The sequence below is a fragment of the Notolepis coatsorum genome, assembly GCF_963971535.1.
Source record: "Notolepis coatsorum genome assembly, chromosome: 5".
Taxonomy (NCBI): domain Eukaryota; kingdom Metazoa; phylum Chordata; class Actinopteri; order Aulopiformes; family Paralepididae; genus Notolepis; species Notolepis coatsorum.
The window spans coordinates 145683742-145711241 of NC_140169.1; the positions used below are offsets into that span (position 1 = coordinate 145683742).

At 49.7% G+C, this 27500-nt stretch overlaps 1 protein-coding gene across 1 annotated transcript in view; it reads left to right on the forward strand.

Annotated features, from left to right (window-relative positions):
• Positions 1–27500, forward strand: part of LOC311228406 (sodium/potassium/calcium exchanger 4-like) — a gene marked incomplete at both ends in the record, with an annotated part of 52847 nt that overhangs the window by 20345 nt on the left and 5002 nt on the right. The window contains 2 exons of the mRNA XM_084314314.1: positions 11269–11345; positions 26678–26752. Coding sequence (XP_084170440.1) covers positions 11269–11345; positions 26678–26752 — 152 coding nt within the window. The remainder of the gene's footprint in view (positions 1–11268; positions 11346–26677; positions 26753–27500) is intronic.

Genomic DNA, 27500 nt, shown 5'->3' on the forward strand with positions numbered 1-27500 from the left:
GAGAAAGTGCGGGGTGCCTTGACTGTATCGGACCAGGCTCCTCTGTTATTCCCTTCCCTTGGAGGGCAAAACGTATAGGAATTTCCCGTGGGGTGGAAAGATGGGAACATGAAAGCGGGCATCTTTCACGTCTTTTTAAATGTGAACCAGTCTCCTTGACGGATCATAAGGGAGTCTTTACCGTGAACATGTTCATTGCAATCAACTGACGAGAGATCCAGAATAGACCCTCACGACTCTCGTCTTGGGAACCGAGAAATATTGTGAGTCGACGCCTTCCATCGTGTCCCCGTGGAGGTAAGGTGGAAATGACCCGTTTGGAGAGCCGTGTCTGAATCTCTGCAGAGGGGGGGATGAAGCTGCTGTATCGCCTTGACAGTATGGTTTGATTCACACCTGAAAATTGGAAGGTGGGGGGGAGCTGTGAATTGCAACAGTGTTTACGTCTAGCCGCTCTGACGTGTGACACCTTTCCTCTGCGTACTGTGTGTAGTGATTTGTTGGCGAGCGGCACTCGAGTTGAGGCGCGGTGGCGGTGAGGAACCGTGAGCTGGTTTTGAACCGGCATCACCCGGGTCGAATAGGCTACTTCCCGGGTCAAACCATCACGACACGGAAAAGGGAGGGCTGGCTAACGGGGCGGCTCGACCAGACGTGGTTGGCAGGTGGGGGAAGCCGCGCCCTGAAAAGGGCCGTTGGTACGGAGCCCAGCAAGGTTGGAAGGCGGCTGGTAGTCTTAGTTTACTCAGTTTATTTGATCAGGGACAGTGCATATCAATCAACAGTTTATACATTTTATAAATGAACACAAATTAAAAACTGTAAATATGCCAACATTAGCAGGGTTGCTAGTTTCCAGTTGTAGCCCCCGGGCTAGATGTTTAAGCCAGAAAAGAAATAGAAGGACATTAAAGCTAATATAAAAACCAGTTTAACAGTTTAAAACCTCTTCCTCTTCGTCAAGGTTGGAAGGCGGCTGGTAGCCTTCCTCTTCGTCAAGGTTGGAAGGCGGCTGGGGGAGTGGCGGCTCGCTCGTCTGTGTTCATTGCCAAGAAGGGGAAGAGTTTCTCACGGCGTCGGAAGATGAAAGGAGGGAGAATGCATTATCTACGCCAGATTATATACTGACCGGAGGGCAGGGCCCTGGTCGGCGATGGGTGCTGCATCGGAAAGTCCTTTCAGCTGGCGCGCTCACACACACGCAGAGCGGTCCAATAAGTGAATCGAGACGCGAAGCCCATGTGAAATATAATCGCTAGCGGCTGCTGTAATGGAATTCCAAAGTTGGTGGATTTTAGGTTCATATATATTCAGTGTGCGATTTGTACCTGCGTGTGCATCTGCCTGCAGATCTTTTTCTTGATCCACTTTTTCTCCCATTTTTCTATATTTTCTCCCATCCCAATTTCGTATCATCCAATTCAACCCTCCCCTGTCACGAACGCTGTTTCTTGCCTCCCACAAGCCGGCTGCAGTGAGGACTAAGTCATACATAGCACAAGTCCCCTCCGGTACTTGAGGTAACAGCAGTCGCATCTTTTCACCTGCGCAGCTCGACCTCTCAGTGTCGAGGAGTAACGCGTGGGAGGCTCACGCTGCCCCCGACACTTCCTGATTCTACTGCGCAGGCGCACCAACCGACTTGTAGGAGTCGCTTGTTCACAACGTTCGATCCCCACCCTTCAGTTTTTCCCTCCCCGTAATACGGCCAATGTGTATTACTGCGGACGACCAGCCAAACTGAAAAACAATGTGGAGAGCTGGATTCGAACACGCGAATCCTAGCGTCTCCACACTGGTGGCGAGTGCCTTAGACCACTACACCACCTAGCCGCCCTGCCTGCAGATCTTTTTAAGTTTCCCCATCACAGCAGATCACAGGCCTTATATAAGTATGTGGAACGCCCTACCCAAAGCTGTAAAGGAATGTGAATCCCTACCCACATTCAATACCGCTCTAAAAGAGCACCTACGGGAGGCTGCAATTCGAAACTGGCCACCGTAAATGTCCAAACCCCCCCACCCCCTCCTAATAGACAGTCTCCTCCCCACCGTATGTATATAAATTCTCTCCCCACCGTATGTATATTTCTCTCCCACCCACCCACCCCCTCCTAATGTACAGTCTCCTCCCCACCGTATGTATATATTCTCTCCCCACCGTATGTATATTTCTCTCCCACCCACCCACCCCCTCCTAATGTACAGTCTCCTCCCCATCATATGTATATACTCTCTGTCAGGATCTATGGGTAACAGTACTGTATATTTGCATATCATATATGTCACAAATGTAACTGTACTATATACATGTATGTCCCTATGCCATAAATGTCATGATGTCATGTATGTTGTGTGTCATAAATTTCACTATGAATTGAAAATGGGGGACCCTGATGTAAACAAGACAAACGCCTTCAGAATGTAGACTCCAGCGGTTAGCTTCTGCAGTGTAGCATGTGGACTCCAGCGGTTAGCTTCTGCAGTGTAGCATGTGGACTCCAGCGGTTAGCTTATTTAGTGTAGAATGTAGACTCCAGCGGTTAGCTTCTGCAGTGTAACATGTGGACTCCAGCGGTTAGCTTCTGCAGTGTAGCATGTGGACTCCAGCGGTTAGCTTCTGCAGTGTAGCATGTGGACTCCAGCGGTTAGCTTCTTCAGTGTAGCATGTGGACTCCAGCGGTTAGCTTCTGCAGTGTAGCATGTGGACTCCAGCGGTTAGCTTCTGCAGTGTAGCATGTGGACTCCAGCGGTTAGCTTCTTCAGTGTAACATGTGGACTCCAGCGGTTAGCTTCTTCAGTTTAACATGTGGACTCCAGCGGTTAGCTTCTGCAGTGTAGCATGTGGACTCCAGCGGTTAGCTTCTTCAGTGTAGCATGTGGACTCCAGCGGTTAGCTTCTGCAGTGTAGCATGTGGACTCCAGCGGTTAGCTTCTGCAGTGTAGCATGTGGACTCCAGCGGTTAGCTTCTGCAGTGTAGCATGTGGACTCCAGCGGTTAGCTTCTGCAGTGTAGCATGTGGACTCCAGCGGTTAGCTTCTGCAGTGTAGCATGTGGACTCCAGCGGTTAGCTTCTGCAGTGTAGCATGTGGACTCCAGCGGTTAGCTTCTGCAGTGTAGCATGTGGACTCCAGGGAGATTTGCGGGGGAAGGATCTTATTGACCAGAAGTTGGTTAACCCTTTCACTGCGACAATACAGAAGGTTAACCCTTTCACTGCCACAGGGCGGCAGGTTAACCGTTTGTAGTGTGATAGTAGTAAAGGGTTAACCGTCTGTAGTGTGGTAGTTAAAAGGGTTTTAATGACTCGTTGGTTATCCTCCTCCGGGGAGCGTTGGAGGTGGTTAGCGGAGGGGGGGGGGGGGGGGGGGAGCACGGGTTCTAGTAAACCCTCCCGGCGCTTCCCTGTCCCTGGGAGGACTCTGTGATTACAGCGGAGAGGATAACCAGCGGAGAGACCGACGAACAAAAGCGTTGCCAGTAATTTGTTACGTAAGCAGTACAGTCAGGTATCCAAACGGAGCACGGAGGGTTTATTTATTTATAGATGTGAGGCTTAGCTTCTGTGACGACTCGTTTCTCCTCCCGCCCCCCGCTGTGCTGGACACCCCTCCCCAAAACAGAGAAGCCTCCCCCCCTGCCGCCTGCGCTAAAACAACTTTTACTTTTTTTTTCTCCTACTTGTTTTAAGTTTTGTTTTTCCCCCCAGCAGGCTCTGAATGCAGCTTGCACAGCGATGCCTATTTTAAACATATTTTGCCTTTTTCCCTCCTCTTCACATTTTACATTGGCATTTCTGGTAATGAGTGTGAAATACATATTTTATCAGTCCAGTGATGATGTACACTTACAGAGGTTGCAATAAGCCGCCTCCTGACATAACTTATTTCCGCATACTCTACTGCCCTGCAGAAGCTCGATCACCACAGTAACTTAAGTGGAATTAAACTTCTCAGTGTCCGTTTTATCTTGTGACAAAGATGAAACGAGAGTTCAGAGTTCAATCTTGAAAAAGGGGGTATAAAGAATTGCAGTAACAAGACTATCACTGGATAGTCAAATAACTTTACCCTGTAAGGCCCGAATTAAATTGACATTAGCAACTTCAGAGGCCAGAATGTGGGACCTATAAACACATTTACTATCCAATAACATTGTGAGGCTGAACAACAGGACCCATGTTAATGTCCTCAAAAAATGTACATTTAGATTTTTTTTTATTGCTAAAAGTGATGTAATTTTGCAACCAAGGGCCTCACAGGGTTAAAACTAGGGATATCCGATATTATCGGCCTACCGATATTATCGGCCGATATTGGCATTCAAATGTGATATCGGAAAATATCGGTATCTGTTTTAAATTTTTTTTTTTTACATTTCTATAACCTTTATTTACTCAGGCAAGCAAGTAAGAACAATATTTATTGTCAAAAGTATGCATAATGTTGTGTTAATTCCACAACAAGAGATATGTAATGTTAATTACCTGAAATTATTCTGTTTTTTGGGGGAGGAAACCCTGCATATATCGGTATCAGTTGATATCGGTATCGGAAATTAAGAGTTGGACTATATATCGGTATCGGTAAAAAAGCCAATATCGAGCATCCCTAGTTAAAACCATGTTTCTCAGTTTCACTGTTTGCGTAGTCACTGCGGCTCTCTTCGGCAGGGCAGTGTACACACGGCGGCGCATTCAATCATGAAAGCGACTCCTTGGGAGGACACCAGAGTTTTAGGCTTTCGTGCTGTTATTTGCTTTCGGCTGAGAGAGTTCGGGAGGGGTTCACGCCGCAGAGGGCTGCTCTCAGTCTCTCTCTCCATCACCAGTCTCCTCGCCTACTCTTCTGTGGGCTGTGAGAGCGCGTGTGTGTGCACGTCCGGAGTGAGCATGTGCAGTGCACGTCCGTATAGTGACCTCCGCGGAGAGCCACATGGGCAACTATCTACAGGAGGAGGAGGGGGGGAAGGGGAGGGGAGGCCACCCCTGGACGACGTGACTTTCATCTGTTCTCTCTGTGTGTCGGTGCCCGTTCGAGCATCTCTGGGGGCCGGCCTATTTTTAACACATGGCTACACACAGGGCTCCCATTGTATTGGAGGCGAGGGGTTGAAACCAACCGGTGCCGAGAGGAGACTGATGGCTGTGCTGTTTTTAATTATTGATCGAGTCGCAGCAGGCCCTACTGGGTTGGTTAATTTGTCAACACGGAGCGGACAAATTGGCTTGGATGTCGGGCGATGCGGTTCAGAGGTAGCCCGGGATAATAACGCATGGGGTTCAGTTTAGAAAAGAAAAAAATAAATGTAATTAGCAAAACCTCCATTGCCATTAGGGATGTACTTTACTAGAGAGGAGTCATATATAGCGATGGCTGATCGGAACAATTCTTTACAGATTTTTTTTAAAAATTTTATGGACACCCGATACAATACACTGTTTTTGGACGATATGACTATATTATGTGTTAACGATACCGACCAGGTATTAGTGCCTCGCAAAGTGCAGATTTTTATCCCCACTTTTTTATGCAGTCAGCCATCGACTGATCGACAAATCTGTAAAAGTACGTTTCCACATATATATAAAAATGCACCATTATGTAAAATAATGTTTTCTACATGCAATCATACATAATGACTTTTTTTTTTTTTTTTAGAGCGGAGTGCTCGTAATCTGTATCGAAACGACTCGTTAAAGCATAGAAAAGGCATAAAAAAAACAACGAAACGAATAACGACACCCTCGGGTATAACAGACCCGAGTACGAACGTAGCGAGTATATAACTGACCGGGAGCGTCGCCACGGGAACGAGTGGATTGATTGATTGATTGATTGACACTTTTATTAACTGATTGCAGAATGGGTACAATACAGTACGGCTCAATACAAACGACTGCTAAGAGGATGCAGACCAGAGAAATACTTTCGTCTTGTTTACATCAGGGTCCCCCATTTTCAATTCATCAGGACATTTATGACATTGACATGCAAATGACATGTCGTCAGCCTGTGAGACTGCAACTTGTTCCTGTTTGCGGACGATTCAGCCCTGCTGGTCTCTGACAAGAACAAGTTACAGGTTGAAAAAAACCCTCGGCTCGGAACTAGGCAAAATCTGCATATGGCTCGCTGATAACAAACTATCATTATTACACATGGGCAAAACAGAGTCCATTCTCTTCGGTTCAAATAACAAACTCAGCAAGACCGATGGCTTCTCAGTTACAGTGGGTGACAATATTGTCACAAGGAAAGATGAAATTACCTACCTGGGTTCCATCCTAGAGGCAACTCTTTCCTGTGACAAAATGGCATCCAATGTAATTAAAAAAAAGTCAACAAACTATTTGAACTAGATTCTTGTACCGGATCTCCTCTCTGATAAACAAGAATACCCTGAAGACTCAAGAGTACTATGACTATGCTTGCAGCACCTCATGGTACCAAAGCACCTCAAAGGCGCTAAAACAAGATTACAAACATCACAAAACAAACTGGTCAGACTACTACTTGACCTTACCCCTAGAACCCACCTCACCCCTGCCCACTTTGACAACCTAGGATGGCTTAGAGTAGACAACAGAGTACAGCAACTTGCAATGGGCCTGGTCTACAAGATACACTATACGACTAAGGTACCCATGTACATGTCAAAATACTTCCCAAAGGTCAGTGAATACCACGATCACAACACCAGAGGAAGCTCAACAAATCATGTTAAACCCAGATTCGGCTCAAACAAGGGACTAAACACGTTTTGCAATTATGCCACATCAATGTGGAACGCCCTACCCAAAGCTGTAAAGGAATGTGAATCCCTACCCACATTCAAAACCGCTCTTAAAAAGCACCTACGGGAGGCTCCAATTCTAAACTGGCCACCGTAAATGTCCAAACCCCGACCCCCTCCTAATAGACAGTCAGACAGGGACACCGCATGTATTCTCTCCCCGCCGCATGTATATTTCTCTCCCACCCACCCACCCCCTCCAAATGTACAGTCTCCACCCCACCGTATGTATATTTCTCTACCACCCACCCACCCACCCCCTCCTAATGTACAGTCCCCTCCCCATCATATGTATATACTCTGTCAGGATCTATGGGTAACAGTACTGTATATTTGAATACCGTTTATGTCACAAATGTATCCGTACTAAATACCTATATGTCCCTATGCCATAAATCTCATGTATGTTGTGTATGTCATAAATGTCAATATGAATTGAAAATGGGGGATACCCTGATGTAAACAAGACAAACTTCTTTCTCTGGTCTGCATCCCCTTGACAATTGTGTGTATTGAGCCGTACTGTATTGTACCCATTCTGCAATCTGTTAAATAAAGTTTTCATTCATTTATTCATTCATTCATTCATACATACATACAAGATATACAAATATACAGTACTGTTTCAGAAAAAGAGATTATAAAACAAATATATACATTCGAAGGGGGAGGAAACTGTACATTGGAGGGGGTTGGGTGGGGTTTGGACATTTACCAGGGCCAGTGTCCTAAAGACGATAATATCAATCAAACGCCGGCTTGTCTTTCCCCCCCTGCTGTAGCGGCGTCGTGTTTTTCATTACATCTAGGGGGACGCAGCTGACAAGTGCTGTAATTGATTGCACCTGTGGCCGGCCGGACGGGCCTCCGCGTGGCGTTCCATTCCACCGCATGAATCTGTCAAATGAAATGACACCGCCCCGTTAAATTTGTTGTCCGAAACGACAGCGTTCCGACTCTTCCTCTCGAGCCGCCGCTCCGTAGCCTCTCAGAGAAATGAAGAGCATAATCTGCACGGTTGCGTCTCTCTCTCTCTCCTCCCCGGACGCTCTCACTCGCTCGCTCGCCCGAACGCCCAGAGTGTGTGCGTGTTGTTGTTCTCCTCCCCCCTCCCTGCGTGCTACGTTCCAGCGGGTCGAGCGAGAAAATAAGAAGACTAAAATGGCCCCCTCCCCACCTGTGCTTTTGTTGACGAGCGCTCCGGCGAATGGGTAATGCGCGCGTGCCGTGTGATATTATAAGAACGACAACAACAAACCCACGCCAGGTGCAGCGATGGTTCTCGGCCGAGCGTGTGCATATTAACTCGATGGACGCCACAGCGATATGCGTGATGTGTTGTTAAAAGGCAGACGCTCTAAAATATAGGAATACGTGGCGGTGCTTGCAGGGCTATAACTATATTCTATATTATAGCTATGGATACAATAATATGGCCCATTTGACATCGACTATCTATCGTTAAATAATGTGTTAAAGAAAAGAAAATGTCATCCATACATTCCCGTTTTATACCCTGGTGAATATGAGTGATTTTAGAGTAATCCTGTCTAATCCCAGAAAACGACGCTATACAGCAATACTGTACGTGCAATTCACTAAAAACGTTGCCATTTCTCGCCTGTACACGCTACTATTTCAAAATCACATCTATATTATCTGTATTATGTTTCATCATGAATGCATGAAAGGGTGGGGGGGGGGGGGGGGGGTAATTTTTGTATGCTTTGATCGTCACCAACGGCATATGCTGTGGAGTAACGTTATAGACGCATGTTGTGATCGAGGTGTATATATATATATATTTTTTTTCTTCTCTTTTTTCTCTTTTTCTCCCATCCCAATTCCGCTGTGCCAATTCTCCCCTCCCCTGTCTTGAACGTTGCTCGCATATGCCCCCCACTGGCCGGTTGTAGGGAGGATGGAAGCCTTGCATCACGTGTCCCCTCCGATACACGAGGAGGCAGCCTGTCGCATCTTATCACCTGCCAGCGCGGACTCTCATTGGCGAGGTGTAACGTGTGCCTGTAATGAATGGAAATATCGAATAAAAGAAATAACGATGAAAACCTGACTATACTCGGGTCTGGCGCTGAACGGTTGGCGAGTTAACCTGACTATCATCGGGTCCGGCACTGATTGAGTTAAGGCACCACTTTTGCGGCGTTGTTGTTGCTGTGAGCCGCCTGGTCTCTCTGCATGCTAAGACTGATGCGTTTGTCCTCTCCCGGCTCTCTGCATGCGAAGACTGATGCGTTTGTCCTCTCCCGGCTCTCTGCATGCTAAGACTGATGCGTTTGTCCTCTCCCGGCTCTCTGCATGCTGAGACTGATGCGTTTGTCCTCTCCTGGCTCTCTGCATGCTAAGACTGATGCGTTTGTCCTCTCCCGGCTCTCTGCATGCTAAGACTGATGCGTTTGTCCTCTCCCGGCTCTCTGCATGCTAAGACTGATGCGTTTGTCCTCTCCTGGCTCTCTGCGTGCTAAGACTGATGCGTTTGTCCTCTCCCGGCTCTCTGCATGCTAAGACTGATGCGTTTGTCCTCTCATGGCTCTCTGCATGCTAAGACTGATGCGTTTGTCCTCTCCTGGCTCTCTACATGCTAAGACTGATGCGTTTGTCCTCTCATGGCTCTCTGCATGCTAAGACTGATGTGTTTGTCCTCTCCCGGCTCTCTGCATGCTAAGACTGATGTGTTTGTCCTCTCCCGGCTCTCTGCATGCTAAGACTGATGCGTTTGTCCTCTCCCGGCTCTCTGCATGCTAAGACTGATGTGTTTGTCCTCTCCCGGCTCTCTGCATGCTAAGACTGATGCGTTTGTCCTCTCCCGGCTCTCTGCATGCTAAGACTGATGCGTTTCTCCTCGCATCAGTCGGGGGGCGTAAGTAGGGCAACATCAAAACTGCAACCTATTAATTTTCAGACGACTAAAAAAGACTCCCGTTTCTTATTTTCCTCCGCTTTACAGTTTATTTAAGCCTCTGCTGTATTAGAGGAGGCAGGAGCTTGATGAAGGGATGCACAAATAACCTTGCAAGGGGATGACCTTGTAACACAGGCCCAGTAGTAGTAGTAGTAGTAGTATACAGTAGTGGTGGTAGTAGTAATAGCAGGAGGAGGAGGAGGAGGAGTAGGTCAGACCGGGCTGTTCTTCCAGACGCCGGGCTCCCATCAGGGACACGGCCAGGTGGCTGTGGTCGCGGGGATCTGGGCCGCATGGCGGTGGTACGGCGCCCCAGCTGGGGCTCTGGATGATGGATGAGGACGAGGTGTCGGCGGGGGACGGCGTGTTTTCTGCCTGCTTGCTTTTTAATTCTCTACGACTTCACGCTCTTACCGTTGCCCGCGGGATCTTGCGTTTAGAAGGCGGGGGGGGGGGGGGGGGGGGGATTACAGGGTCTGGTACAAACGTGGGCGTGAGCGTTGTATGTGTAACATGTCGCTCGCTGAGCCGCATGGCTCTCGGTACCCTGAACCGAGCATTATTCCCAGAATGTTTTATTTAATTTCTTCTTTATGTGATTTTTTTGCTGATGCGTATAAAATTGATTTTCCAAACTACTTCTACTACTACTCTCAATGACCATGAACAATTCATTAATCACTTCATATTATATGAAATTATAACGATAAGGCAATGCATCACGGATTGTTAACAAGGTACTATCAGTCACACAGTCTACTCATAATATAGTACACTAGGGTCTGTTGTGATGTCATGAGTACACTAGGGTCTGTTGTGATGTCATGAGTACACTAGGGTCTGTTGTGATGTCATCATAATGAGTACACTATGGTCTGTTGTGATGTCATCATCATGAGTACACTACAGGGTCTGTTGTGATGTCATCATAATGAGTACACTAGGGTCTGTTGTGATGTCATCATAATGAGTACACTATGGTCTGTTGTGATGTCATCATAATGAGTACACTAGGGTCTGTTGTGATGTCATCATAATGAGTACACTAGGGTCTGTTGTGATGTCATCATAATGAGTACACTATGGTCTGTTGTGATGTCATCATCATGAGTACACTACAGGGTCTGTTGTGATGTCATCACGAGTACACTGTACACGGTGTGTAAAGCTGAAAGATTCAAAGACTAACTTGTGCCACATTCAATAAGCCAACTTAACAAGTAGGATAGATAATAAATGTGGTTGTAACCTACAAGGGACGGTGCGAAATAAAAGGGCTGTTGTGCAATACAAGATAACCTTGGACTTACTGTATGGGACTGTGTCCCATCAAATGAATGACGTTAGTTGGGAGGGAAGGAAGGGGTTAATGATGTCTCTCTGATGTCTGTATGTCCGTCTACTCTGAAACATGGTTGTCTTCTGCTCTTTTTTTTTTAAATTGTTTATAACGCAGTACTGTGTTCCAACACAAAACAGTCTGTACCAACAGACCATAAATACTCATCTCATCCTAACTGTGACGGTGATGTTCTCTCTCTGTCCTCAGCAATACGCGAGTTCCCTGAAGACTTCTTCACCAACGACGAGAGGAGGAGTGGAGCCGTTCTTCTGCACATACTGGCAGTAAGTTGACTTGAAATAAACACATAAAGGACCCTCCAGATACACAGGACGGTGGATGAACATTGTGGAGGAAATGCATACCATGGACAAACGGACTCACTATTTAAGGACTAAAGCAGGGAACCTATGAGAAACGCTGGGGGAAATGGATATAATAATAATAATAATAATAATAATTCATTTAATTTATATAGCGCTTCTCAATGACCCGAAGTCGCTGACAATAGTCGGGAGCAAAGTAAAAACAAGGAAACAAAAACAAAAACAAAAACAAAGAAACAAAGAAACAAAAACAAAAGGAACAGGGGAGACAGCATGATAGCACAAAAGACAGGAGACAGACATCAATCAGGTTGGAGGGGGGGGGGGCGTTATGGGTGGGGGGGGTTGAAGGCAAGGGAGAACAGGTGGGTTTTGAGGCAGGATTTGAAGGTGGAGAGTGTGGGGGAGTCTCTGATGGACTGAGGGAGGGAGTTCCAGAGTCGGGGGGTGGGGGGGGGGGGGGGGGGGGGGGGTGGGTGATATGGCATGCATGTTCACAGCAGCTCTGTAAAAATGTACTTTACAAGCTGTACAAAAAAAACCTGTATTTAATTTTGTCCAAGAATGTCATATCTGTTGACAATAAATAAATAAAAAAAAGGAAAAATAAAAATAAAATGCTGCTTCTGCTACGCGTCCGTTCTCCAGATCAACCCTTTTAAACGGCTCGACGGCCTCTTTTACAAGTAGATCTGCAGTTCATATAGCGAGAGGAGACGACGTCACGTCCAGATCCTCTGCCTTGCGGTGCCCGTTTATTATGAGCAAGTTATCATTTATCCGTGAAGAGGAATTGTGGGAGTTGAGAGTGACTCCCTTCCCCCCTCTCTCTTTGACGATCTCCCTCTACCCATCTTTCCTTCCTACCCCCATCCATCCCTCCCCCCATTCCTTCCCTACCCCCCTTCCCCACCTTTCCATATGTCTCCAAAATCTCACGACACACCCCTAATAAGTTGTGTATTCCTGTGACCCCCCCCACCCTTTCAGTTTTTTATGTATAAAGAATGATGTTTCAAGATCCGGTGGTGGGGGCTCTCTCTGACGGTGGTGTCATAGCTAAGCACCTCGTTTAGAGAGTCATCCAGCCTAACTCTTACTATTTTTGTATCGAAACTTTGAGTTAATAAATCGTATTATTGGGCGGCTACGTGGTGCAGTGGGCAAGGCGCTCACCACGAATACTGGAGACGCTGGGTTTGCCTGTTCGAGCCCAGCGCTCCACATTGCTTTCAGTTTAGCTGGTCGTCCGTACTAATACACATTGGCAGTATTAGGGGGTGGGAAACTGATGGGTGGGGATCGGGCGTTGTGGACAGCGACTCCTACAGGTCGGTTGGTGCGCCTGCGCAGTAGAATCAGGAAGCGATGGGGGCGGCGCCCCTCCAAAGCGCAGACCCCTGACGCTGAAAGATCGCGCCGCGCAGGGGAAAAGATGCGACTGCTGTTACCTCGAGTATCGGAGGGGACTCGTGCTATGTATGGCTTAGTCCACATTGCAGCCGGCTTGTGGGAGGCATGAAACAGCGTTCGAGACAGGGGAGGGTTGAATTGGATGATACGAAATTGGGATGGGAGAAAAATAGAAAATGGGAGAAAAAGTGGATAAAAAAAAATATAATCGTATTATTAACCAGGTCTCTTTGTGGACTGAGTAAGTTATTCGCTTCGGCTATATTTTCCACCACAGAATGTTCACCTGCATTTGAACACGGTCGCAAGTGGTAAAGATAGAATTAGCATCTGCTCAGGAAATATGTACTGTACACTCGGACGGACAAGCGGACAAAATGTTCTCTGGCAGAATGAACATAGAACGTCATAATACACCGTCTGGCGTGTCTTTCAGAGCCTATACATCAATACCTGTCACTTCAGTAATGCTGCCAATTTCAGTCAAGAGATTTTATTAAGAATGATACATTTGTTTCATTCCATTTTTATATATATAATTTTTTTTAACTTTTTAGTTTCATGACTATACACATAAGAGTCCATATTCTCAAAGTGGGATTACATCACACAACGTATTTTTTTGGAACTGTACATAGCCATTTTGTTATACAAATTTCATATAGTATAATATCTACATCCAGATCTGCAATGCACACTTTATTTTTTTTAGAACTGTATATAGTCATCTTTATTTTAGTCATCTTATTTTATTCTATGCTAAATTTATTGTATTGCACTGCACACTTTTTTTTAGAACTGTATAATAGTACCGGTAATCTTTATTTCAGTCATCTTATCTTATTCTATGCTAAAAATCATTGTATTTTTATGATTGGAAGCTGCTATAGTCGAGGGACCACAACAAATAGATTTTCACTCTTCCTGCTCTAAAGTACTGAAATAAGTGACAATAATGGAATCTGAAAGAAAGAAAAACTGATCCAGAGTCTGCTCCAATCGTTTAGTTTGAATAGGGTCGGGGCGTCAATTTGTCCCGGTCACTGACCCCGAATCAGCATTCGTCCGGGAAGCTTTGTGATTCTGGGCCCGGAGGCGTAGCGCGCTCTCTGTCATTTCTCTCCACGCTTCAGCGCCATGCGCTCCGTTCATCTAACCAGAAGCCGCGGGCCACCTGTGGATGTCATCGGGCGGTACCGTTGGTGTGTTCTAGTGATGGGAGTTCCGGCTCTTTTTTAGTGAGTCGGTTCTTTTGGCTCGGCTCACTAAAAAGAGCCGGTTCTTTTGGCTCGGCTCACGAAAAAGAGCCGGTTCTTTCGGCTCGACTCACTAAAAAGAGCCGGTTCTTTCGGCTCGGCTCACTAAAAAGAGACTGTTCTATCAAATGTTATTTTATTGGCTTTATTTTACTCAACATGCTAAGTACAAGCTTAGCAAAATCACACAACAAAATATACATTTCTAGGTGGTTGTACTGGATGATGCTGACGGAGGATAATGACGCCACCACATATAATATTATATTATTGACCAATCACGTGCGGCTTTAACCCTTTCGCACCCACACTACAGAAGGTTAACCTTTCACTACCACACTACAGACGGTTAACCTTCTGTATTGTCGCAGTGAAAGGGTTAACCCTTTGTTAGTGTGGCAGTGAAAGGGTTAACGGAAAAAAAATAGGAGACAAACTATATCAGGAACCGGCTCCCGTCGTTCACTTTAAAGAGCCGGTTCCAAGAGCCGTTTCGTTCGCGACGCTACAACAACACACTAGTGTGTTGAGTGTTGAGAGTGGCGGTAGTGTGTTGAGCGTGGCGGTAGTGTGTTGAGCGTGGGGGTAGTGTGTTGAGCGTGGGGGTAGTGTGTTGAGCGTGGCGGTAGTGTGTTGAGCGTGTCGGTATTGGGTTGAGCGTGGCGGTAGTGGGTTGAGCGTGGCGCCAGTGTTGAGCGTGGCGGCAGTGTGTTGAGCGTGGCGGTACTGTGTTGAGCGTGTCGGCAGTGTGTTGAGCGTGGCGGCAGTGTGTTGAGCGTGGCGGCAGTGTGTTGAGCGTGGCGGCAGTGTGTTGAGCGTGGCGGTAGTGTGTTGAGCGTGGCGGTAGTGTGTTGAGCGTGGCGGTAGTGTGTTGAGCGTGGCGGTAGTGTGTTGAGCGTGGCGGTAGTGTGTTGAGCGTGGCGGTAGTGTGAGCGTGGCGGTAGTGTGTTGAGCGTGGCGGTAGTGTGTTGAGCGTGGCGGTAGTGTGTTGAGCGTGTCGGTAGTGTGTTGAGCGTGGCGGTAGTGTGTTGAGCGTGGCGGCAGTGTGTTGAGCGTGGCGGTAGTGTGTTGAGCGTGGCGGTAGTGTGTTGAGCGTGGCGGTAGTGTGTTGAGCGTGGCGGTAGTGTGTTGAGCGTGGCGGTAGTGTGTTGAGCGTGGCGGTAGTGTGTTGAGCGTGGCGGTAGTGTGAGCGTGGCGGTAGTGTGTTGAGCGTGGCGGTAGTGTGTTGAGCGTGTCGGTAGTGTGTTGAGCGTGGCGGTAGTGTGTTGAGCGTGGCGGTAGTGTGTTGAGCGTGTCGGTAGTGGGTTGAGCGTGGCGGTAGTGTGTTGAGCGTGTCGGTAGTGTGTTGAGCGCGTCGGCAGTGTGTTGAGCGCGGCGGCAGTGTGTTGAGCGTGGCGGTAGTGTGTTGAGCGTGGCGGTAGTGTGTTGAGCGTGGCGGTAGTGTGTTGAGCGTGGCGGCAGTGTGTTGAGCGTGGCGGTAGTGTGTTGAGCGTGGCGGTAGTGTGTTGAGCGTGGCGGTAGTGTGTTGAGCGTGGCGGCAGTGTGTTGAGCGTGGCGGCAGTGTGTTGAGCGTGGCGGTAGTGTGTTGAGCGTGGCGGTAGTGTGTTGAGCGTGGCGGTAGTGTGTTGAGCGTGGCGGTAGTGTGTTGAGCATGGCGGCAGTGGGTTGAGCGTGGCGGTAGTGTGAGTGTGGCGGTAGTGTGTTGAGCGTGGCGGCAGTGGGTTGAGCGTGGCGGTAGTGTTGAGCGTGGCGGTAGTGTGTTGAGTGTGGCGGTAGTGTGTTGAGCGTGTCGGCAGTGGGTTGAGCGTGGCGGCAGTGTGTTGAGCGTGGCGGTAGTGTGTTGAGCGTGGCGGCAGTGTGTTGAGCGTGGCGGCAGTGGGTTGAGTGTGGCGGCAGTGTGTTGAGCGTGGCGGTAGTGTGTTGAGCGTGGCGGTAGTGTGTTGAGCGTGGCGGTAGTGTGTTGAGCGTGGCGGCAGTGTGTTGAGCGTGGCGGTAGTGTGTTGAGCGTGGCGGTAGTGTGTTGAGCGTGGCGGTAGTGTGTTGAGCGTGGCGGTAGTGTGTTGAGCGTGGCGGCAGTGTGTTGAGCGTGTCGGCAGTGTGTTGAGCGTGGCGGTAGTGTGTTGAGCGTGTCGGTAGTGTGTTGAGCGTGGCGGTAGTGTGTTGAGCGTGGCGGTAGTGTGTTGAGCGTGGCGGTAGTGTGTTGAGCGTGACGGTAGTGGGTTGAGCGTGACGGTAGTGTGTTGAGCGTGGCGGTAGTGTGTTGAGCGTGTCGGTAGTGGGTTGAGCGTGGCGGTAGTGTGTTGAGCGTGTCGGTAGTGTGTTGAGCGCGTCGGCAGTGTGTTGAGCGCGGCGGCAGTGTGTTGAGCGTGGCGGTAGTGTGTTGAGCGTGGCGGTAGTGTGTTGAGCGTGGCGGTAGTGTGTTGAGCGTGGCGGCAGTGTGTTGAGCGTGGCGGTAGTGTGTTGAGCGTGGCGGTAGTGTGTTGAGCGTGGCGGTAGTGTGTTGAGCGTGGCGGCAGTGTGTTGAGCGTGGCGGCAGTGTGTTGAGCGTGGCGGTAGTGTGTTGAGCGTGGCGGTAGTGTGTTGAGCGTGGCGGTAGTGTGTTGAGCGTGGCGGTAGTGTGTTGAGCATGGCGGCAGTGGGTTGAGCGTGGCGGTAGTGTGAGTGTGGCGGTAGTGTGTTGAGCGTGGCGGCAGTGGGTTGAGCGTGGCGGTAGTGTTGAGCGTGGCGGTAGTGTGTTGAGTGTGGCGGTAGTGTGTTGAGCGTGTCGGCAGTGGGTTGAGCGTGGCGGCAGTGTGTTGAGCGTGGCGGTAGTGTGTTGAGCGTGGCGGCAGTGTGTTGAGCGTGGCGGCAGTGGGTTGAGTGTGGCGGCAGTGTGTTGAGCGTGGCGGTAGTGTGTTGAGCGTGGCGGTAGTGTGTTGAGCGTGGCGGTAGTGTGTTGAGCGTGGCGGCAGTGTGTTGAGCGTGGCGGTAGTGTGTTGAGCGTGGCGGTAGTGTGTTGAGCGTGGCGGTAGTGTGTTGAGCGTGGCGGTAGTGTGTTGAGCGTGGCGGCAGTGTGTGGAGCGTGTCGGCAGTGTGTTGAGCGTGGCGGTAGTGTGTTGAGCGTGGCGGTAGTGTGTTGAGCGTGTCGGCAGTGTGTTGAGCGTGTCGGCAGTGTGTTGAGCGTGGCGGCAGTGTGTTGAGCGTGGCGGCAGTGTGTTGAGCGTGGCGGCAGTGGGTTAAGCGTGGCGGTAGTGTGTTGAGCGTGGCGGCAGTGGGTTAAGCGTGGCGGCAGTGTGTTGAGCGTGGCGGTAGTGTGTTGAGCGTGGCGGTAGTGTGTTGAGAGTGGCGGTAGTGTGTTGAGCGTGGCGGCAGTGTGTTGAGCGTGGCGGTAGTGTGTTGAGAGTGGCGGTAGTGTGTTGAGCGTGGCGGCAGTGTGTTGAGCGTGGCGGTAGTGTGTTGAGCGTGGCGGCAGTGTGTTGAGCGTGGCGGTAGTGTGTTGAGTGTGGCGGTAGTGTGTTGAGCGTGGCGGTAGTGTGTTGAGCGTGGCGGCAGTGTGTTGAGCGTGGCGGCAGTGGGTTAAGCGTGGCGGTAGTGTGTTGAGCGTGGCGGCAGTGGGTTAAGCGTGGCGGCAGTGTGTTGAGCGTGGCGGCAGTGTGTTGAGCGTGGCGGCAGTGTGTTGAGCGTGGCGGTAGTGTGTTGAGCGTGGCGGTAGTGTGTTGAGCGTGGCGGTAGTGTGTTGAGAGTGGCGGTAGTGTGTTGAGCGTGGCGGCAGTGTGTTGAGCGTGGCGGTAGTGTGTTGAGCGTGGCGGTAGTGTGTTGAGCGTGGCGGTAGTGTGTTGAGCGTGGCGGCAGTGGGTTGAGCGTGGCGGCAGTGTGTTGAGCGTGGCGGCAGTGTGTTGAGCGTGGCGGTAGTGTGTTGAGCGTGGCGGTAGTGTGTTGAGCGTGGCGGTAGTGTGTTGAGCGTGGCGGCAGTGTGTTGAGCGTGGCGGTAGTGTGTTGAGCGTGGCGGTAGTGTGTTGAGCGTGGCGGCAGTGTGTTGAGCGTGGCGGCAGTGTGTTGAGTGTGGCGGTAGTGTGTTGAGCGTGGCGGTAGTGTGTTGAGCGTGGCGGTAGTGTGTTGAGTGTGGCGGTAGTGTGTTGAGCGTGGCGGTAGTGTGTTGAGCGTGGCGCTAGTGTTGAGCGTGGCGGCAGTGTGTTGAGCGTGGCGGTAGTGTGTTGAGCGTGGCGGCAGTGTGTTGAGCGTGGCGGCAGTGGGTTGAGTGTGGCGGCAGTGTGTTGAGCGTGGCGGTAGTGTGTTGAGCGTGGCGGTAGTGTGTTGAGCGTGGCGGTAGTGTGTTGAGCGTGGCGGCAGTGTGTTGAGCGTGGCGGTAGTGTGTTGAGCGTGGCGGTAGTGTGTTGAGCGTGGCGGTAGTGTGTTGAGCGTGGCGGTAGTGTGTTGAGCGTGGCGGCAGTGTGTGGAGCGTGTCGGCAGTGTGTTGAGCGTGGCGGTAGTGTGTTGAGCGTGGCGGTAGTGTGTTGAGCGTGTCGGCAGTGTGTTGAGCGTGTCGGCAGTGTGTTGAGCGTGGCGGCAGTGTGTTGAGCGTGGCGGCAGTGTGTTGAGCGTGGCGGCAGTGGGTTAAGCGTGGCGGTAGTGTGTTGAGCGTGGCGGCAGTGGGTTAAGCGTGGCGGCAGTGTGTTGAGCGTGGCGGTAGTGTGTTGAGCGTGGCGGTAGTGTGTTGAGAGTGGCGGTAGTGTGTTGAGCGTGGCGGCAGTGTGTTGAGCGTGGCGGTAGTGTGTTGAGAGTGGCGGTAGTGTGTTGAGCGTGGCGGCAGTGTGTTGAGCGTGGCGGCAGTGTGTTGAGCGTGGCGGCAGTGTGTTGAGCGTGGCGGTAGTGTGTTGAGTGTGGCGGTAGTGTGTTGAGCGTGGCGGTAGTGTGTTGAGCGTGGCGGCAGTGTGTTGAGCGTGGCGGCAGTGGGTTAAGCGTGGCGGTAGTGTGTTGAGCGTGGCGGCAGTGGGTTAAGCGTGGCGGCAGTGTGTTGAGCGTGGCGGCAGTGTGTTGAGCGTGGCGGCAGTGTGTTGAGCGTGGCGGTAGTGTGTTGAGCGTGGCGGTAGTGTGTTGAGCGTGGCGGTAGTGTGTTGAGAGTGGCGGTAGTGTGTTGAGCGTGGCGGCAGTGTGTTGAGCGTGGCGGTAGTGTGTTGAGCGTGGCGGCAGTGTGTTGAGCGTGGCGGCAGTGGGTTGAGCGTGGCGGCAGTGTGTTGAGCGTGGCGGCAGTGTGTTGAGCGTGGCGGTAGTGTGTTGAGCGTGGCGGTAGTGTGTTGAGCGTGGCGGTAGTGTGTTGAGCGTGGCGGTAGTGTGTTGAGCGTGGCGGCAGTGTGTTGAGCGTGGCGGTAGTGTGTTGAGCGTGGCGGTAGTGTGTTGAGCGTGGCGGCAGTGTGTTGAGCGTGGCGGCAGTGTGTTGAGTGTGGCGGTAGTGTGTTGAGTGTGGCGGTAGTGTGTTGAGCGTGGCGGTAGTGTGTTGAGTGTGGCGGTAGTGTGTTGAGCGTGGCGGTAGTGTGTTGAGCGTGGCGCTAGTGTTGAGCGTGGCGGTAGTGTGTTGAGCGTGGCGGTAGTGTGTTGAGTGTGGCGGTAGTGTGTTGAGCGTGGCGGCAGTGTGTTGAGCGTGGCGGTAGTGTGTTGAGCGTGGCGGTAGTGTTAAGCGTGGCGGTAGTGTGTTGAGCGTGGCGCTAGTGTTGAGCGTGGCGGTAGTGTGTTGAGAGTGGCGGTAGTGTGTTGAGCGTGGCGGTAGTGTGTTGAGCGTGGCGGTAGTGTGTTGAGTGTGGCGGCAGTGTGTTGAGCGTGGCGGTAGTGTGTTGAGCGTGTCGGTAGTGTGTTGAGCGTGGCGGTAGTGTGTTGAGCGTGTCGGTAGTGTGTTGAGCGTGGCGGTAGTGTGTTGAGCGTGGCGCTAGTGTTGAGCGTGGCGGTAGTGTGTTGAGCGTGGCGCTAGTGTGTTGAGTGTGGCGGTAGTGTGTTGAGTGTGGCGGTAGTGTGTTGAGCGTGGCGGTAGTGTGTTGAGTGTGGCGGTAGTGTGTTGAGCGTGGCGGCAGTGTGTTGAGCGTGGCGGTAGTGTGTTGAGCGTGGCGGTAGTGTTGAGCGTGTCGGTAGTGTGTTGAGCGTGGCGGTAGTGTGTTGAGCGTGGGGGTAGTGTGTTGAGCGTGGCGGCAGTGTGTTGAGCGTGGCGGTAGTGTGTTGAGAGTGGCGGTAGTGTGTTGAGCGTGGCGCTAGTGTTGAGCGTGGCGGTAGTGTGTTGAGAGTGGCGGTAGTGTGTTGAGCGTGGCGGTAGTGTGTTGAGCGTGGCGGTAGTGTGTTGAGCGTGGCGGCAGTGTGTTGAGCGTGGCGGTAGTGTGTTGAGCGTGTCGGTAGTGTGTTGAGCGTGGCGGTAGTGTGTTGAGCGTGGCGGTAGTGTGTTGAGCGTGTCGGTAGTGTGTTGAGCGTGGCGGTAGTGTGTTGAGCGTGGCGCTAGTGTTGAGCGTGGCGGTAGTGTGTTGAGCGTGGCGCTAGTGTTGAGCGTGGCGGTAGTGTGTTGAGCGTGGCGGTAGTGTAGTGTGTTGAGCGTGGCGGTAGTGTGTTGAGCGTGGCGGTAGTGTGTTGAGCGTGGCGGTAGTGTGTTGAGCGTGGCGGTAGTGTGTTGAGCGTGGTGGTAGTGTGTTGAGCGTGGCGCTAGTGTTGAGCGTGGCGGTAGTGTGTTGAGCGTGGCGGTAGTGTGTTGAGCGTGGCGGTAGTGTGTTGAGTGTGGCGGCAGTGTGTTGAGCGTGGCGGTAGTGTGTTGAGCGTGTCGGTAGTGTGTTGAGCGTGGCGGTAGTGTGTTGAGCGTGTCGGTAGTGTGTTGAGCGTGGCGGTAGTGTGTTGAGCGTGGCGGTAGTGTGTTGAGCGTGGCGCTAGTGTTGAGCGTGGCGGTAGTGTGTTGAGCGTGGCGCTAGTGTTGAGCGTGGCGGTAGTGTGTTGAGCGTGGCGCTAGTGTGTTGAGCGTGGCGGCAGTGTGTTGAGCGTGGCGGCAGTGTGTTGAGCGTGGCGGTAGTGTGTTGAGCGTGGCGGTAGTGTGTTGAGCGTGGCGGTAGTGTGTTGAGCGTGGCGGTAGTGTGTTGAGCGTGGCGGTAGTGTGTTGAGCGTGGCGGCAGTGTGTTGAGCGTGGCGGTAGTGTGTTGAGCGTGGCGGTAGTGTGTTGAGCGTGGCGGTAGTGTGTTGAGCGTGGCGGTAGTGTGTTGAGCGTGGCGGTAGTGTGTTGAGCGTGGCGCTAGTGGGTTGAGCGTGGCGGTAGTGTGTTGAGCGTGGCGGTAGTGGGTTGAGCGTGGCGGTAGTGTGTTGAGCGTGGCGGTAGTGTGTTGAGCGTGGCGGTAGTGTGTTGAGCGTGGCGGTAGTGTGTTGAGCGTGGCGCCAGTGGGTTGAGCGTGGCGCCAGTGGGTTGAGCGTGGCGCCAGTGGGTTGAGCGTGGCGCCAGTGGGTTGAGCGTGTCGGCAGTGTTAATTTAGTCGATGAAAATTATGACTAAATATGGTCGTCAACTAAGCTTTTTCCCATGACGACAACGAGAGGAGACATCACGTTAATGGAGATCATGTGACACTAATGTGACTAAATGATTCATGCAATGTTGTTGACTAAATACTACGACACAATCTAGTTAAATCTCTTCATTTTAAGACGAGACAAAATAATTATAACTTTTAGAATAATTCATGTTGTTATTAGTGCAGCATTTCCGTTTCCTATGTGTGCAGCGCAAGCGCTTTGATTCATTTCCTCACCCACGTTATTTGTTCTTAGCCAGCATTCTAGACGGCAGTAACTGCACACGGCATGGGGTTTAATGGAACAATGGCGCGGCAACTGGGTCTCGGTGTAACCACCAATGTAACCGAGGAATAGTCCGCCTATACTTTCAAACTATAGTAAAATTAAATCACGGGAGAATTGATATCTGATCATCAACATAATGGTTTTATTCACCTTCCTCTTTCCACTCCACAACAACGGAACTGGCGCAAGCGTGCGCCTCACTCTTCCCCAAAACAAAACCCTAAGAGGGCGCGCTGCTCCACCTAATAACGTCAGCATCAATAATAACATAGTGTAGCGCCGAAGAATAGTCTGAGTCGGAGGCGGGGTGTCGAAAGACAATGCTAAACGTTTATTCAAAGTCAACTTCAAAGTCAACACTCTTGTTACTTGCTAGCTAACAAGAACTTGTTTGCCGACAGGAAAGTAACAAACAATATTGTCCGTGCGGAATCCTTATCCCCAAACACATAGTTCCGTGGGTGAATTGATCCACCACGATAGAACACATTAAATAGCTTACATAAGTCTAACCAGCTAGCACTAACATTCGCTTGTTTTTGTTTAGAAAAAGCTCACGCCAACTTATGAGGCTTTAACTGAGTGGCGACACTAAACAAAAAAGACTAAATCGAGACTAAACAAAAAAAGACTAAAACTAAAATGCTCAGACCTGTAGTTGACTAAAACTTGACTAAACGAAAAATAGATAAATGGTGACTAAATATGATGAACGAAAAAGAGCATTTGAGACATGACTAAGACTAAAACTAAAATAAAAAATAGCTGATGAAATTAACACTGCATGGCGGTAGTGTGTTGAGCATGGCGGTAGGTTAGCTAGTATCACTAGGTTTAACCCTTTCATTAACACACTACAGAAGGTTAACCCTTTCACTACCACACTACAGACGGTTAACCCAGTAGTTGACATTTTTACATTTACATTTAGTCATTTAGCTGACGCTTTTATCCAAAGCGACTTACAAGTTCTGTAAGACAAGTCATCAGGAAGGGCACAAGTTGAAGTGAAAGGGTTAACCCTTTGTCGTGTGGTAGTGAAAGGATTAATAATCATTTATATTTAGTAACCGATGCAACAAAAATATGCAAAAAGTATGCACTCATAGTACTGTATGCCACTTTAGATAAAAGCATCCACTAAATGACATGTGATTCAGACCTGTACTCATGTGACCGCACCCTTTTTTATGGCAAACCTTGTGATCATATCGGCATGCAACAAACGTCTGTTATGGATCCGTTTCCTATGACCATCTTTACAGCTGAATTTTTTAGATTAGATTCAAATGTATTGTCGTCATACAGCAACCAGAGTGCAAATGTCAGTGAAGTGCAATAGTAATATACATTACTATACCAGTTTAATGTACAGGTGATTAAACTGGGTATAAAATATATAAATGAGTACTACAGATGTATGTACTACAGTGATACAGGTATAAAGACAATATGGCAGTAGTCATACTGGCCAGCAGCGTTACTAGTAGGGGACTAGTAAGGGATGTGTATAGATATAGTATCTATATAAGATACGATGAGATGATACTTTATTAATCCCCTTGGGGGAAATTCGGGTGTCAAAGCAGCATGGGGGGGGGGGGGGTGGTACAGGGTGAGGGATGCATAGCTTCACAGTCCTAGATACACTATAGATACACTTAAAGTATAGATAAAAGTACAATATATTATATAAAAAAAAAGTACAAACACAAGAGAGTCCAGTGATGAGAGTCCAGTGATATTGGTCTATATAGTGCAAAATACAAGATAGTCAGTATGGTGATGTATGTAGAAATTATTATATGCAGGTATGTACAGACGGGTGTGGATGGTTATATAATATATATATATACGGTAAGAATAAATGTATATACAGAATTATTGTACATGCTATCCTAGTTATATGGCTTATATGCAGGTGTATAAGTAGGTATAAAGAGTGTTGGGTGCATAGGTATGTATGCAGGTATATTCAGACAGATATGGATATATATATGATGTAAATATATAAATGTATGTATGTATGTATATATATATATATATGGTATATACAGCACTATTGTACATGCTATCATACAGAGTTATATATGGGTAGACTATAGTATAGGGTAGGTAGTTATCATTACTATGATTACAGTCTAGGGCAGTTGTAGACGGTGAAAGCAGTAGGTACTGTAGGTACAGTTCAGAGTCGTCGTACAGTATGGGTAGTTTGCAGAATGGGTAGTTTGCAGAATGGGTAGTCTGCAGTATGGGTAGTCTGCAGAATGGGTAGTCTGCAGAATGGGTAGTCTGCAGTATGGGTAGTCTGCAGAATGGGTAGTCTGCAGAATGGGTAGTCTGCAGAATGGGTAGTCTGCAGTATGGGTAGTCTGCAGAATGGGTAGTCTGCAGAATGGGTAGTCTGCAGAATGGGTAGTCTGCAGTATGGGTAGTCTGCAGAATGGGTAGTCTGCAGAATGGGTAGTCTGCAGAATGGGTAGTTTGCAGAATGGGTAGTCTGCAGAATGGGTAGTTTGCAGAATGGGTAGTCTGCAGTATGGGTAGTCTGCAGTATGGGTAGTCTGCAGAATGGGTAGTCTGCAGAATGGGTAGTCTGCAGAATGGGTAGTCTGCAGAATGGGTAGTTTGCAGTATGGGTAGTTTGCAGTATGGGTAGTCTGCAGAATGGGTAGTTTGCAGAATGGGTAGTCTGCAGTATGGGTAGTCTGCAGTATGGGTAGTCTGCAGAATGGGTAGTCTGCAGTATGGGTAGTTTGCAGAATGGGTAGTCTGCAGTATGGGTAGTCTGCAGTATGGGTAGTCTGCAGAATGGGTAGTCTGCAGAATGGGTAGTCTGCAGAATGGGTAGTCTGCAGAATGGGTAGTTTGCAGTATGGGTAGTTTGCAGTATGGGTAGTCTGCAGAATGGGTAGTCTGCAGTATGGGTAGTCTGCAGTATGGGTAGTCTGCAGAATGGGTAGTCTGCAGTATGGGTAGTTTGCAGTATGGGTAGTCTGCAGTATGGGTAGTCTGCAGTATGGGTAGTTTGCAGTATGGGTAGTCTGCAGTATGGGTAGTTTGCAGAATGGGTAGTCTGCAGTATGGGTAGTCTGCAGTGGTTTCAATGATGGACCGAGCCTTTGTGTTCAGTAGTTGAAGGACATTGTACAGCGTTCCCTCCCGCCTCGCCGCAAACACACAAGTGCACTATAATTGTACACATACCTGACTTAAATGCAGGGTAGAGGGAGTGCCCTCCTCCCTCTCCCTCTCCCTCTCCCTCTCCCCGGTCCCTGTCCGGTCCCTGCTGCTTCCCTACTGTAACGTGACCCTGAGATAATGAGAGGAGAACCGCTTCCTACTTCTACTGCAGTCCTGCACTGCCCCCTGTGGACAACATAGAGCAGTGCACTGTTGCCTCAGCCCCCAGCAGCAGCGGCAGCAGCAGCAGCCATGTGACGTCACGCCTGATCTATAATTCATAGATCTCACTACTGAAATAGACGGTTTCACTGGAATCCTGTTGCTAGGGAACAGTTTGGACCCAAGTGTATTTCCTGTCCGCTATTGTATTAGGAAAAAACACTAACGGGAAATAAACGTGGGTCCATTTAGAGTGTTAGTCAAGTTGAAATGGTCTATTGAGTGGTGTGTTACACCCCCCCCCCCCCTCCCCCTCCCCCTCCTCGCACAGTAGGGGGGGGGGGGGGGGGGGAAGTGCACAGATCACATGGATTTTCACATGGTAATGAAAACATCCCGTCGTCATTGATTGGATTCGTGAGTCTGATTTTAATGGGGGCTGCTGCGCCGCTATATAGGAACTCTCCTTCATCTGCCCTTCAGCTGAAGAACCCACTCCTTCTGCCAAGACGCTGTTAGCTCGGCTAGTTTCTGCTGAATGTTAAGAGTCGGTATAGACGGACCTAGGGCGGCCGAATCCGGCTGTCGGCGTTGCCTCCGGCTTGGGCCGGCCGGCCGTCATACTAACTCAATTGGCAGAGTCAGCGGGTGGGGGAAGTCGAAGGGTGGTAGTCTGGTCGTTGTGAACAGCGACTCCTACAGGTCGGTTGGGGGGCGCCTGCACAGCAAAGTCAGGAAAATTGGCGGGGGCAGTGTGAGCCTCCTACACGTTACTCCTCGCCAAATGAGAAAAATCAAGAGAAGAAGGAGGAGGAAAAGGTAGATCAAAAGAAAAGAGTCGGTAGACGGACAAGACAGGCAGGCAGGCAGACAGGCAGACAGGCATATAGGCAGGCGGGTAGACAGGCAGGCAGGCAGATAGGCAGGCAGGCAGATAGGCAGGCAGGCAGATAGGCAGGCAGGCAGGCAGGCAGGCAGACAGGCAGACAGGCAGGCGGGCAGGCAGGCAGGCAGGCAGGCAGGCAGGCAGGCGGGTAGGCAGGCAGGCGGGCAGGCAGGCAGGCAGGCAGGCAGGCAGGCGGGTAAAGAGGTAGACGGGTAGAGAGGCAGGGACAGGCAGATAAACAGACGGGCAGGTATTGATTGAATACTTTATTGACACGACAGTAGGACAACATTTGAAAAACTAAGAGTCATCACGCCGGTCAAATGGATAAAACACAATAAAGCCATGGCTTGTTTCCATTGTGGTCCATACATGGAACATAAAGGCACAAAAACACGAATGGACATGGTAGGTAGAGAGGCAGGCAGGTAGAGAGGCAGGTAGACAGGTAGGTAGAGAGGCAGACGGAGGCAGGCATGCAGACAGACGAGCGTTGAAAGCTCTCTTGCTCTTCTCTCCTCTCTCTCTCCAGGCTCTATGTTCCTGGCCCTCGCCATAATGAAAGCTCTCTTCTCTTCTCTCCTCTCTCTCTCCAGGCTCTCTACATGTTCCTGGCCCTCGCCATAATATGTGACGACTACTTCGTCACGTCGCTGGAGAAGATCTGTGAGGTACCGGGCTCATTAAAAAAATATATCTTTTTTAAACCGCACTAGAACGATGCGGCGAGGACGAGACTCACTGCAGCCTCACGCGGGGAGGAGACGATGTTCTCGCAGCGCGGTTAGTCTCCCCGTGTGGTAAAAAAAATCGGGGGCATTTCTTCCAACCATTTTCACGGCCCGTGACTCGAGTCTTCCTCCTCGTCTCGTCGCTTCTAGTGTCTGTGCGGTTCTTCTAGATCCCTTCTGTCCCCGGGCCATCGGGTTGCTCAACGAACAATAACACTATGCAACAACCATCAAATGCACTCGCAGCACACACATCCACACGCACACACTCACTTTAAACAAACAACTCACTGCAGCACCCACTCTACACACTTTAGAACACCTAGACACACTTTATATTTATTGGTAAAGGATTTGCACTACAACCCATACCTCAGTACACCTTACTGTAAATTGTACCTAAATTGTACCTCATCCCATTTCTGCTTTGCACTATATAGTATATTGTATATTAGTATATTGTATTGTATAGTATATTGTATATTAGTATATTGTATTGTATATTATATTGTGTATTAGTATATTGTATGGTAACTCAGTTACTTCTACTCTGCATTGAACATTGTACATATGTACATACTGAACACGTGTGTCTACGTACGTGACTTCTATTTTTTACTTGCTATACTTATTTTATTTTATACTTATCTTTTTTGTCTAGCACAGTCTCTGGAGCGTAACAGAAAGA